The 13,343-nt window shown below is 39.0% G+C and overlaps 1 protein-coding gene across 4 annotated transcripts in view; it reads left to right on the top strand.

Moving 5' to 3' along the window:
- Nucleotides 1-13,343, top strand: part of COG5 (component of oligomeric golgi complex 5) — a 413,671-nt gene that overhangs the window by 233,193 nt on the left and 167,135 nt on the right. For all 4 annotated transcript variants that reach the window (XM_040412854.1, XM_040412847.1, XM_040412840.1 and 1 more), the window contains exon 8: nucleotides 4,325-4,490. In XM_040412854.1, coding sequence (XP_040268788.1) covers nucleotides 4,325-4,490 — 166 coding nt within the window. The remainder of the gene's footprint in view (nucleotides 1-4,324; nucleotides 4,491-13,343) is intronic.

Below are 13,343 nucleotides of genomic sequence, written 5' to 3'. Positions count from 1 at the left end.
AGGCATTTGAGCTAATATTAGATTGATCAATGCATTGATTTAAATTGTAAATATATATTAGTATCCTAGAAAATGTTTTATATGACGAGCTATGAGAATCCCTTCAGGATCTTGTCCTGAAGGCATACCTGATACATACCACTGTGGGATAAGATGTGAATTCCTGTGGATTAGTATTTACATACATTTTGAAGCCAGTTGTATGAATCTGAATGTGGGTGACCCAGAAAAATGATCATCTTACTTTAGTGCTTAACAGATTAGAGGGTTACCAGATGTACAAACTTTTGAACATGACATGCTAAGAATAAAGTGGCTGGCCTAGAACCTGAAATATATTTAAAACTATTGCAAGGTCTTATCCATTACATTGTTTCTGCAGTTCACATGTGAAAATTGCCATCAGTGTTAATTATATAACATGGGGATAATTAGGTTAGTTATGAAAGTTATCACATTAAAGGAACATTACCATCAAATTACATCCAATATGGGAATATTCTATGTCAATTTTTTTTGGTTGGTTTTCTGGATATAATTTTTTTTTAAAGTTGTTTCATGTATTCTGCTTCCTCTCCTGGCTCTTTAACTCACTCGTTCACTCACTTTTACTTTTAGCACAGCAAACCGCATCACTTGACTTTCTCAGTCAGATCATTCACTCCAACCACAAAGGACTCAATTAGAGCATCACATAATATACTGATAAGTGTCCTCCTCTTCTGTGGACATCTTTATCTAGGCTGATCAAGAGAACAATAGAGCTGCCATTGTAAATTCTACATCTACTGTTATACTAAGAGATAACATCTCATCACAGCAGCAGTAAAATAACAATGGGTTACCTATCTATATAGGAGTATATAGATTTTGAACTTTATTTTCAATGATATGGTATTGCTGAAATGATAAAGAAAAACAGTCAGAAAAAAATCTTAAAAAATTGTTTTCTATGAATATTGATAAAAAAAATACACCTTTTCTGATGGAAGTGTCCCTTTAAGAAATGTTTTATTATAGTATGCCGTGGAATCAGTGTGATTTAGGAGACACATGTGGCTTCATTGTACTGCTCTTGATGTTTCAGTCCCATGTCACCCACACCTCCTGCAGCATTGTCGGGCACTCCACCCATATGTTCTAAATCAAAGATAGATCACTTGTGCCCAACAGATATTTTTGTCTAAGAATTACAAAAAAATGGCGCAGAAATACATGATTATATGGGAGAGGCTGCTGGTTCTCTGAACAGAAAATAATGCAAGACCATGGGGGAGATGAGTGACACTCTGGTTGGCACACTTAAAAAATATCAGATGTACCACCAAGCCTTGGCACCCAGTGAAGAAGACTGTATTGTCCTTAGCTTACAATCATGGATGGTTCTGGATGTGTGGCTGTAGAAATAAGGGTTAGAGAGAAAAAATACATCCATTAAGAATGCTTCCATGAGTGAAACTCCTGAATAGCAACTAGTTATTATTGTGGCATCAAAAAGGAAGGTTAGCCAGGCATTGGTATTATACTGTATACTTTCATTTCCAGAATGTATTCCTGCAGGATACACATGGGGCAGGAGTAGCAATAATGCTGCAAGATAAATATGACACAAATGCATCCGAAAATAGAATAGTTGGCTCTGAGCTCTGACTAGGTGTTTCTATTATTTCTGCTGTGTTGCCTCAATGATTAGCACTGGGGTCAGGGCCGGCGTCAGCACCCGGCAAACCCGGGCAAGTGCCGGGGCCCACTGCTCCTAGGGGGCCACTCGGGTCTATGCGGAAGATCGCTGTACGGGGAATCCCCCAGTGTTACTGAACAGTCAGGACTTTAGTTCCCGGCCTAGGAGTCCCTGCTCTGACTCCATATATGGCTATGTCTATATAGCATCATCAGTAAAAAAATGTATGGCACAAAATAAATGTGTAATTAATAAAAAAATATATATATAATAAATATATATATATATATATATATATATGGGAAACTAATACTGAGGTTTTTAGCCATAATATATGTACATCAGGTTAACATGAAGCTCTGTAGCCCAGTGGTTAAGGTTCTTGACTTTAATGTAGAAGGCTGTGAGTTCGAATCCCAGCATAATCATTTCAAAAATAGATGCTAAATAAAACTTAAATAGACACAGCAACTTTTTTAATTTGTGTAACTATAATTTTTTGTTGGGAAAGGTGGCAACCCTAACAGAACCCCTGCTTCCCAGTGAGCCCCCATAGCTTTTTTTATAGTTATGTCTACAGAGATGTGTGGGGGCTCATTTGAGGGAAATCTGTCTTTTTTTACAATGCTATTTTGGGGTGTGTATGACTTGATCACTTTTTTTTATTCAATTTTCTTGAGAGATAGTGATGAAAAATGGCAAATCAGCCTTTTTTATTTTTTTCTGTTATATCCTTCACAATATGGGTTAACTTTTTTTTAATGTTTTAATAGTATGGGTGTTTTCGCATGCTACGATGCCCATAATTTTATTCTTTTTTTTTGTTAATTTTTGGGGAAAGTGGGGTGATTTTACATTTTTTATTTTTTGTTATTTTTTATATTTTCAAACCTTACTTTATTTAAATTACTTTTCATCAGATTGCAACTTATACAGAATAATGGAAATTACTCCATTATTCTCTATAGAAATCACTATATCACAAATTTATTATCTTTGATGTTGGAATTATAAAATTTCACATATTGTTGCTTATTAATGTTATTATTCTTGATGGAATGTAACGTGCAAGGATTATTTTGTATGCTTTTATTTATGAAAACCTAATAAAACTAAATTTACAATAAATCACTATATCACAGTTTAGTGCTGTCACCTAGTGGCCTGAACTGGGATATACTCACAATGAGCCTGGAAGCCTAGTACAGGCTGCAGCTCATTTTTAGAACAGGGTGCTTTCCCGATCACCGCTGGGGGAAAGCGCATCTGAGCAGGAAGCCCGCGCTTCCGTTTTTTAACACTCTCAGATGCCGTGGTGACATTTGACAAATGCCACAAGGGGGCCCACTCAGATTTATCGCCCAAGGGCCCTCATGAACCTGGAGCCGGCCCTGACTGGGGTACTGGTTCAAATCCACAATATCTACATATAGCTTGTACTATTTGTTCACATTTTTGCATGGGTTCCTCTTCTTATTCCGGTTACCTCAACCAAAAAAAATATAGCAATAAAAAAAATACATAGCTGGTTACTTGGGACCCTATGAAATTGCCTGTACTGTGTGTGCAAGCCTGTAATGGAGAAATTAGGTTACAAGCCCCACTGTGAACGGGGTCTGATGTGAGTGACGACAATCTCTGTACTGCACTAAGAGGTATGTTGGCAATATAAAAGCCACATGAGTAAATGAATGAATTCATAAAATACACTGCTCAGGCTTTCCCAGGATCTCCCCCATTTGCCACTGTGACTTCTTATTTCTTGCCACCATCTTTCTTTTATTACTGACGTTAAGTAGCCAGTTAAAGCCAGGAACATACACATAAAGAGTGGGAACATAGATTATGTCTCTGTAATTGAAGGGATAGGTTGCTGTTTTTGAAAATGGACAATAATATGTGAATAAGGGTCCATTCACACGTCCGTAGTGTATTGCGGATCTCCGCAATACACTGGGCCGGCACCCCTATAGAAATGCCTATTCGTGTCCGCTATTGCGGAGAAGAATAGGACATGTTCTATTTTTTTCGGGAGCTGCGGACTGGAAATGGTGATGCGGACAGCACAATGTGTGCTGTCTGCATCCTTTGCTTCCCCATTGAGAATGAATGGGTCCGCACCCGTTCCACAAAATTGTGGAACTGATGCGGACCCATTCTACGGACGTGTGAATGGACCCCAACCCTTTTTGATTCATAATTCTTTCATCACAGGGAATGCTCTACATACCAATTAATCCCGAACACAAACCATAAAAACATAAAATCCCTAAGCATTATACACTTGTTTCAATGAAAAAAAACAGGCACAAATAGTTCCACTCCATAAAAAATTCCAGGTGGGCTATGCCACCCATCATGGTGATATAATTATGTAAATCATTTGAATCCAGGAAACGTCATTATAAAGACTGTAAAAAATGTTTCCACCTTGCTTTATGTTCTTTACACAGTTAAAAATACTGAATAAGTATTGAGCATTTTTTCTGTACTAAGAATAGTGGCATGTTTAGGGTAAATTATTACAGATGTAAATCTTCTAAAATGTCCGGAAGGTTAGAAATTTAGTGCACTTAGCAACTTCTCTAAATAGAAACACTTACGCGATCTTCTGTTCTAACCTTTTCTATTTTTCTCTCTTAGAATCCGACGCAAGTTGGGACAGCATTGCAAGTGTTCTACAACCTGGGAGCCCTAAAAGATACCATTAACAGTGTTGTGGATGGTTATTGCACAGCACTTGATGAGAATATCAACAGCGCTCTTGATATAAAGGTTCTAACACAAACATCACAAGCCGTCCAGAGAGGTATGAAAGCAATTTTTACCACTTTAAAGACAAACATTTCATTTCAGCATTGTTGCAAACTGTGAAGAATGAGTGTTTATCTTGCTAATGTATGCCTTTCTATTTTTACACTGTATTTTTATTTATTTTTTTGTACGCTCAGCATGAAATTTGAAACGGGTGCATTTGTTAGAGGTTGAAATTTTCACTTATAATTATAAAAATCTTATTACTGTTTTTATGATCCTTTATTTATGGAAAAGCTGCCGCTGCATGTATCTGTTATCAGTTTGCCTATAAAAGTGCCTTTAGTAGTATTGTTTAATGTGTTTTATACATTTTTAGTTTTAACTATATATATACAGAACACCGTTTTTTAGCAGTGGAGCTCCTGGAGTGCCATGGATTCTGTTACAGTATATTTCTCTATATGATGGTGGGGGGAAGGGGGTTGCTTTTATTTATCTAGTACATGACAATTTAAAAGGAAGGCATATGCTTTAAAGTCATTCAAGTGGTCCCTCAAATTACAATATTAATTGGTTCCAGGATGACCATTGTATGTTGAAACCATTGTAACTCGAGTAATCAATTCCAATGCCCCAAAATATCATCCAAGATAAGAGAAAATGAAGATTTAAGAAAAATAAGCAGATAACTAAGGCAGATAAAACAAGTCCTTACATATAACAGTCAGGAATAGCTGCTAACCAGCAACGAATACCACTGTTTTACCAGAGTAGTGGCCTTGATTGGTTGGATCTGAGTCTGAGGCATTGTATGTTGAATCTAGTTTCTATTTACGATGGGTCAGAAAATACCATTGTATGTTTAAAATATTGTATCCTGAGGCAGCACTGTATCTTAAGATGAATATCGTAAAGAGAACCTGTAAAATGCAGTGTAATCTGCAGGCAGGGCCGGCAAACTGGGCAATTGCCTAGGGCCCTGATCCTCTAAGGGGCCCCCTCCGGCTTCAGTAGGGCAGATTGCAGAAGGTTGAACAGTTGGTACTTCAGAGTGGGGATTTTCCTAACTTAGGAGTCCCTGCTCTGACTCCATATATGGAGGTGTCCATATATGGAGTCAGTGTGATGAACATGAAAGGGGTATGTTTCAAAGGCAAGAACCTTAACCACTGGGCTATAGAGCTGAATGCTAATTCATTGTAAAATACAAGAGAAACTTCTATGCGGTTCTTAACACAAGAGAAACTTCTATAAAAAAAAAATCAGCAATGACTTAATATTGAGTTCTTATAGCTCAGTGGTTAAAGTTCTTGCCTTTAATGTAGAAGGTTGTGAGTTCAAATCCCCACAGAAACTTTTAAAAAATAGAGGCTAAATAAAACTTAAATACAGAGGGTGTTCCCAACAGTGAAAAATTTGATTTTATTGAGAAAAAAGGAGCAAAATTTAAAATATGATAAAAGAACACCAATATTAACCCACATCAACCTTTTTAACTTGTGTAACCAGTATTTTTAAAATGTCTCTGTGGGGATTCAAACTCACAACCTACTACATTACAGGTAAAAACCTTACCCACTGGGCTATAGAGCTCAATGCTAAGTTGCTGCTGAGAAACATTATAGAAGTTTATTTCGTATTATACAAGAGAAACTTCTATTAGGTTTTTAATAAAAGAGAAACTGCTATGAGGTTTTTCAGCAAGAACATAGCATTGAGCTCTACAGCCCAGTGGTTAAGGTTTTTGCTTTTAATGTAGAAGGTTGTGAGTTCGAATCCCCACAGAAACATTTTAATAATTGAGGCTAAATAAAACTTAAATACACAGGGTGTCCCCAACAGTGAAACATTTGATTTTATTGAGAGAAAAAATGGAGCAAAACGTAAAATATGATTAAATAACATCCGTATTAACCCACACCAACCTTTTTAACTTTTAACTTGTGTAACCAATATTGTTTGTTGGGAAAGGTGGCAACCCTAACAGCACCCCAGCTCAGGACGTCTACAGGCCCGCTCACTGCAGCAACCTAAGCCTCATCAGGAATCACTTCGTAATTTTTTTTTTCTTTTCATCGCGATATTCTGACCCTCATAATTTTTTAATAGTTATGTCCATGGAGATGTGTGGGGGCTAATTTTTTGCGGGACGATCTGTCGTTTTTGACAATACCATTTTGGGTTGTGTATGACTTGATCACTTTTTATTCAATTTTCTTGGGAGATAAAGTGATGAAAAAAATGTGAATCGGCCTTTTTAAAAAATTTTATGTTACGCCATTCACCATATGGGCTAACTTTTTTATATATATTTTAATAGTATGGGTGTTTTTGCATGCGGTAATGCCCGTAATGCAATTTTTTTGGTTTCGTTTTATTTTGAGGAATGGGGGTGATTTACATATTTTTATTTTTTATATATATATTTTCAAAACTTTTTTTTTTTTACTTTTTGTAGTCCCCCAAGTGGACCACAACTTAGTCATCAGATGTAAACTGCTCCATTATTCTGTATAGAAATCACTATATCACAGTTCAGTGCTGCCATCTAGTGGCCTGAACTGGGAAATACTAACAATGTGCTTGGGAGCCTAGTACAGGCTGCGGCTCATTTTTAGAACAGGTTGCTTTCCCTGATCTCCGCTGGGGGAAAGCGCGCCTGAAGAGGAATCCCGCACTTTCGGTTTTTAACACTCAGATGCCGTGAGTAAGGGGAACTCATTGCTGTGAGGGGAGGGGGCATGTGGCGTATTCTGGGGCCATGAGGGTGAATAACTGTGTGAGGAGCTTTATGGGGTGTAAATCTGTGAGGGAGGGTCGGAATCGACAGAATGTAACTGTGTTGTTAGTACGTTATTGCAAGATTTGAGGCCCCACTTTTGATTTTGCCCAGGGCCACATTTTATCTAAAACCGGCCCTGTCTGCAGGCATCATGCAGATTCATATACAGTATAGATTTGTGGGAAAAGTTTCAATAAACTTGGAAGTTATACATATAAATATCTGCACTTTCTGAGCTCAAGATGCTCTCTTCAGCTTCTGTAAGTGATTAACAGTTTATATATATATATATATATATATATATATATATAAAATACAAAGATAGGGAAGCAGCACTACTTGCAGATGAAGTCGGGTGCAAAATCCTCTGACCTTAGGCTGTTAGGTCAAAATGGTTGTAGGTATTTCAAAGAAGAGGCAGCACTCCAGGATAAGATGAAAAAACGACCCGCTTTATTTCCCCTGTGCAACGTTTCAACTACTCATTGCAGTCTTTCTCAAGCATAACAATTGGTGTCACAGCATCTACATTTATACCCACAATGCTTAGTGGGTCAATTAACAAAGTAATTGACAATTGCATAATCAACAATGTATAAAAACGTGAATTACTTTAAAGTTTTCATGATAATATGTGAATTCATTTATATATCATGTATGCAGATCGCGATCTTTAACATACATCGTGATATCATAGGCAATCTACAAAAAATCACAAGTAAACAAACACTGCCCAATACATAAAGTGCCTCGTGCTTTGTGCTAAATTATAGTGATCACCTGTGAGTGCTAATTAAGCGGTCAATAGCCGCATGGTTTAAAAACTTACAGAGTGGAGTGTCGTGATGGCAGGCATCTCGGCATCCCTGGGGCCTCACCGCGCATGCTCGGTATCCTGGATACCGGTGTACACAAAGGGAAGACGCAACCGGAAGTGACGTCAATCCCGATGTGCGCACCAGCATCCCGGCAACTCACCCAGGAGCATGACGAAATGGGGGGCGGCGCCTCCCCGTCCGGCCTCCCGATCACATGACTCGGTCACGTGAATCGTTGCCTGACAACAAGGAAGCGCTTACCCTCAACACCACGTCATCTCCAGGGCCAGTCAGAGCACGGCAATGAGACCTATATTAGGGATAAAACAACTGGAGAATGATCGGATCATGAACACTATTCACATGGTTATTATAAATACTTGAAATATGAGAAATAAATAGATACATAAATCTGGATATCAAATCGTGAATATCGGAGGATTATAGTCCTTAAAGGGGACATAACACATATTATATATTATATTATGGAGAAAAGGTGGGTATGGTCCATAGGGATGTACCACGTGAGTGATCATCCCCATAGACCCAAAGGATCATGGGGTACGGAGTGTTGTCCACACTTCGCATCCCCACACTCCTCTTCTACCCTCCATACATCTCCTGTAGCCATAACTTCCTCCATTCACGACTTATCCGTTATTCTTTCAGTGTGAGGCCATAATTCAAGTGTAAACCCCATTCTCCTGTTCTGGACCTATACCGCCAAGACGACCGCCACCATTCTCCTCCACCATGAAAATAACTTGAGGGATAAGTGAATCCTTTTAGGATCCCAATAATCCTAAAAAAGAAATGAAATAAGAAAAAATAAGTGAAATGTAATAATTTGATTTAGACACCAAAAGTGATCACACAACCAATTTGGTAAACAGAACCCCACAGAGACGCAATAGAACCCAGCATTCTACATAATATTCCACTTAAAGTCCACATTCAGACCCTTAGGTTTGAGTGACTGTAGGCGATGTATCCACCGCAGTTCCCGTTGTTTAAGGGTCACTGTACGGTCGCCACCTCGTCTACCCCTTTGAACCTGGTCTAAGATCATACATTTAAGGTCTTTCTCAGTATGGCCATACTCCACAAAATGTTTAGGGACCGGTAGGTCCAATCTTTTGCGTCTTATTGAGAACCGGTGGTTATTCAAACGCGTTTTCATGTCACATGTGGTCTCCCCCACATAGAGGAGACCACATGGACATTTCAACACGTAAATAACAAACGTGCTATCACACGTCAAATAATGACGGATGTCATGTTGTACTCCAGTTTCCGGATGCGTAAACACATTACCCCTAATCATATAAGTGCAGTTCACACATGTAAGGCACGGGAAACATCCCGTCCTCCTTGCACCAAGAAATGTTTGCACCTTTCTTTTTAATAGGGACATCGGCTCTCACCAGCCTGTCTCTCAGGTTGGTAGGCCGTCTATATGACAGAAGAGGAGGTCTCATTAATGTTTCAATCTGAGGGAAATTACTCTGTAGGATAGGCCAGTGTTTTTTTTTAAAACACTAGCTATATCCTTGCTTTGTTCAGAGTAAGTTGTTACAAAAGGGATCTGTTTAGGTTTTGGTTTCCTTTCCTCCTGTGGATACTGTATTCTCTTCAGATGTCTCGCTAAATTTTTTTGCGGGTACCCCCTCTGTCTAAACTTATTGACCATTTGTCCATATCTGACAGGTAGGTTTTTTGGATCCTGTACGATTCTCCTCACCCGCAGTAATTTACTGCGCGGCAGGGAATCAATACAGGGTCTAGGATGACAGCTTTCATATCGCAATAACGTATTGCAATCAGTAGATTTGGTGAAGATGTCCGTAGACAATCTATCACCAACAATGGACACCATTGTGTCAAGGAACTGAACCTGTTTATCGGAGTGTGTTAGTGTGAATGCAATCTCACTGTCCATATCATTCAGGTAACAGTGAAATTGTTCCAGGGATTCAATGTCCCCTCGCCAAATGAGGAAGATGTCGTCTATGTACCGCCACCACCCCAGTACCTGACTGAAGTGGTGGGATACATAGACAAGATCCTCCTCAAGTGACGCCATGAACACATTTGCATACGTGGGGGCCACATTGGACCCCATTGCGGTCCCACGCAATTGCAGAAAAAACTGCTCCCCAAACATAAAATAATTATGTCTCAGGACCAGATTCAAAAGTTGAATGATAAAATCACAACACACTCCTGAGTAGTCACTATGTTCCAAACATCTCCTGACCGCATTGACTCCCCGTTCGTGATCTATGGAGGTATAAAGACTGGTGACATCAAAAGATGCCACCAAACATCCATAGGGCAATCTTACTGAGGAGATTTTTTTCAAAAAATCCTCAGTGTCCCTAATATAGGATTTTGTATTGATTGCATAGGTGCGGAGTATGCGGTCCAAGAAGATTGAAACATGTGAACAGATCGAGTCAATGCCCGACACAATGGGTCTCCCAGGCGGATTCGTCAGGGACTTGTGTATTTTTGGCAATACGTAAATCATTGGCGTACGTGGATTCTCAATAAGCAAAAAATTATATACACCCTCGTCAATGATCCCATGGTCACGTGCCAAATCCAAAACATTTTTAATTTTTTTGATATACTCAAATTTTGGATCCCCTGGCAATTCCCTATACACATTCTGATCATTAAGCTGTCTCCTTATTTCACCCATATACCAGGACGTGTCCATGACAACAACCGCACCGCCCTTGTCGGCCGGTTTTATGGTGAGGCTGCTGTCATGGCATAACTCGTCCAATGTTCTGATGTCAGTTGAGGTCATATTTGGATGTTGCAGAGGTGTATCAAGGACCCTTGATTTTAGTCCACTGATATCCAATGTCACAGCCTTAATGAATGTTTCAACCGTATGATGGTTGATCTGTGGTATGAAATCACTCCTGGGAGACAGATTAACCCGTCCCAGAGTGAGTTCAGACCCACCAATAGTCGATCTATGTAGATGCTGTGACACCAATTGTTATGCTTGAGAAAGACTGCAATGAGCAGTTGAAACGTTGCACAGGGGAAATAAAGCGGGTCGTTTTTTCATCTTATCCTGGAGTGCTGCCTCTTCTTTGAAATACCTATATATATATATATATATATATATATATATATATATATATATATATTTATCTGTCAGTCTCTAAAGATACCCCTGTGTAGAACTGTAGAAAAAGCTGACATTGAAATGTATAAATGACAAGTTTTTCAATCTGGTCAGCTCATCCTGCTCTATAACATGCTGCCTGCAGATTGCACTGCATTTTGTGGAGACAGGTTCCCTCTAAAACACTGCTATATATTTATAGCTGTCATAGAATTGTGGGGGAGATTAATCAAACTGGTGTAAACTAGAACTGGCTTAGTTGCCCATAGCAACCAATCAGAGTCCACCTTTCAGTTTTCACAGCATTAACCAGATGGTGCTCCACTGACCATTTATAGGTGTATAGATGTAGCAAAAACAGAGCAACTAAACCGCAGAGCAAAAGGTGGCCAATAAGGGACACTCGCAAAATCTGTAAAGAAAAATTGTTCATTCATCTCCACTACGTTTCCAACACAAAGGAGAAATGTAGAGACCTAATCTTAAAACTTGGCTCTTGTATCGTATACTTGCCATGGATGATTTGTGAGTGTGCAAATTGGGTCCTTTTGTTCCATAGAAAATTATAGGTCTACATCCTTTTCCAAGTTAAAGAACCACTCCCATGGGTTTTTTCAGACTCTAATTTCAAATAGATATTAAACCTCCTTTACTAATAAAGTTTTTAGATGCTTAGTTTATACAGAAGTTCACATCTTCATTTTCAGTTACTGCATCATGTGACTTGGATAGGTCTAACAATTCTGTCCTTATACTTATCCAGCTTTTATGCTTCCTGTGCAGATGGAAACTACAAGCAGATACTGAAGGAAGATTGTCATCTGCTGTATCTCCGCCTCCCAGCAGCTCTTCATTCCTCCCACTACAGCCCCCACTGCCTCCACACCAGCATAGAATGCTTAGTATCACTAGGCTGCAAGGACCTTTTGACATCACATGGTCACATGACTAGATCAAGTCACATAGGTTACACCTAATAGAAAAATTAAACAACCAGCAAATGCATAGATCTATGTTAGCTATTCTATAAGACCCTTTATATTAGGAAATTAAACATAATAAGTGAATGGGAGGAGTGCTGCCCCATACACAATGGAGAGAACTGTGTAGTTCTAGCACTGGAACTACTCCTCAACAGCTGATTGGTGGGAATCCATAAAAATCCAGATTAATGTTTGCAAATGCACACAGGATCAAAGACCTACATTTTTGGAGACATGTCTTGTGGTCTGACGAAACTAAAATTTTACTTTTTCGCCATAATGACCATCGTTACGTTTGGAGGAAAAAGGGAGAAGCTTGGAAGCCTAAGAACACCATCCCAACTGTGAAACACTGGGGTGGCAGCATCATGTTTTGGGGTTGTTTTGCTGCAGGAGGGACTGGTGCACTTCACAAAATAGATGGCATCATGAGGAAAGAAGACTATGTGGAAATACTGAAGCAACATATCAAGACTTCAGCCAGGAAGTTAAAGCTTGGGCGGAAATGGGTCTTCCAAATGGACAATGACCCGAAGCATACTGCCAAACTGGTTACAAAGTGGCTCAAGGATAACAAAGTCAATGTTTTGGAGTGGCCATCACAAAGCCCTGATCTCAACCCTATTGAAAATTTATGGGCAAAGCTGAAACACAGGTGCGAGCAAGGCGACCAACAAGCATGGCTCAGTTACACCAGTTTTGTCAGGAGGAAGGGGCCCAAATTCCGACCAACTATTGTGAGAAGCTTGTGGAAGGATATCCAAAACGTTTGACCCAAGTCATACAGTTTAAGGGCAATGGTACCAAATTTTAATGAAATGTATGTAAACTTTTGACTTTGCAGAAAGTAATAAAAATGCCTTAAAACATTCTCTCTATCTCTCATTATTCTGGCATTTGGCAAATAATAATAATTATGATAATCCTAATTGACCAAAAACAGGGAAGGTTTATTCAGATTTTGTGTCCGATATTGAGAAAAACATGCATATGTGTCTTTTTATATAGTGTATGTAAACTTCTGGTTTCAACTGTATGTAATAGACAAATAAGGGGAAATGAGAAAGCTGTCAACACCGTCCTCATTAAATCATCAGGGTAAACCTATTTATCTTTTTTATCTGCCCACACTCACGTTACAAGAGTTTTCTGTCTACATATCCACCTACCTGACTGC

The sequence above is a fragment of the Bufo bufo genome, chromosome 1, assembly GCF_905171765.1.
Source record: "Bufo bufo chromosome 1, aBufBuf1.1, whole genome shotgun sequence".
Classification (NCBI taxonomy): domain Eukaryota; kingdom Metazoa; phylum Chordata; class Amphibia; order Anura; family Bufonidae; genus Bufo; species Bufo bufo.
The sequence above is the reverse complement of the archived record's forward strand: the minus strand, read 5'-3'. Positions and strand labels throughout refer to the sequence as shown.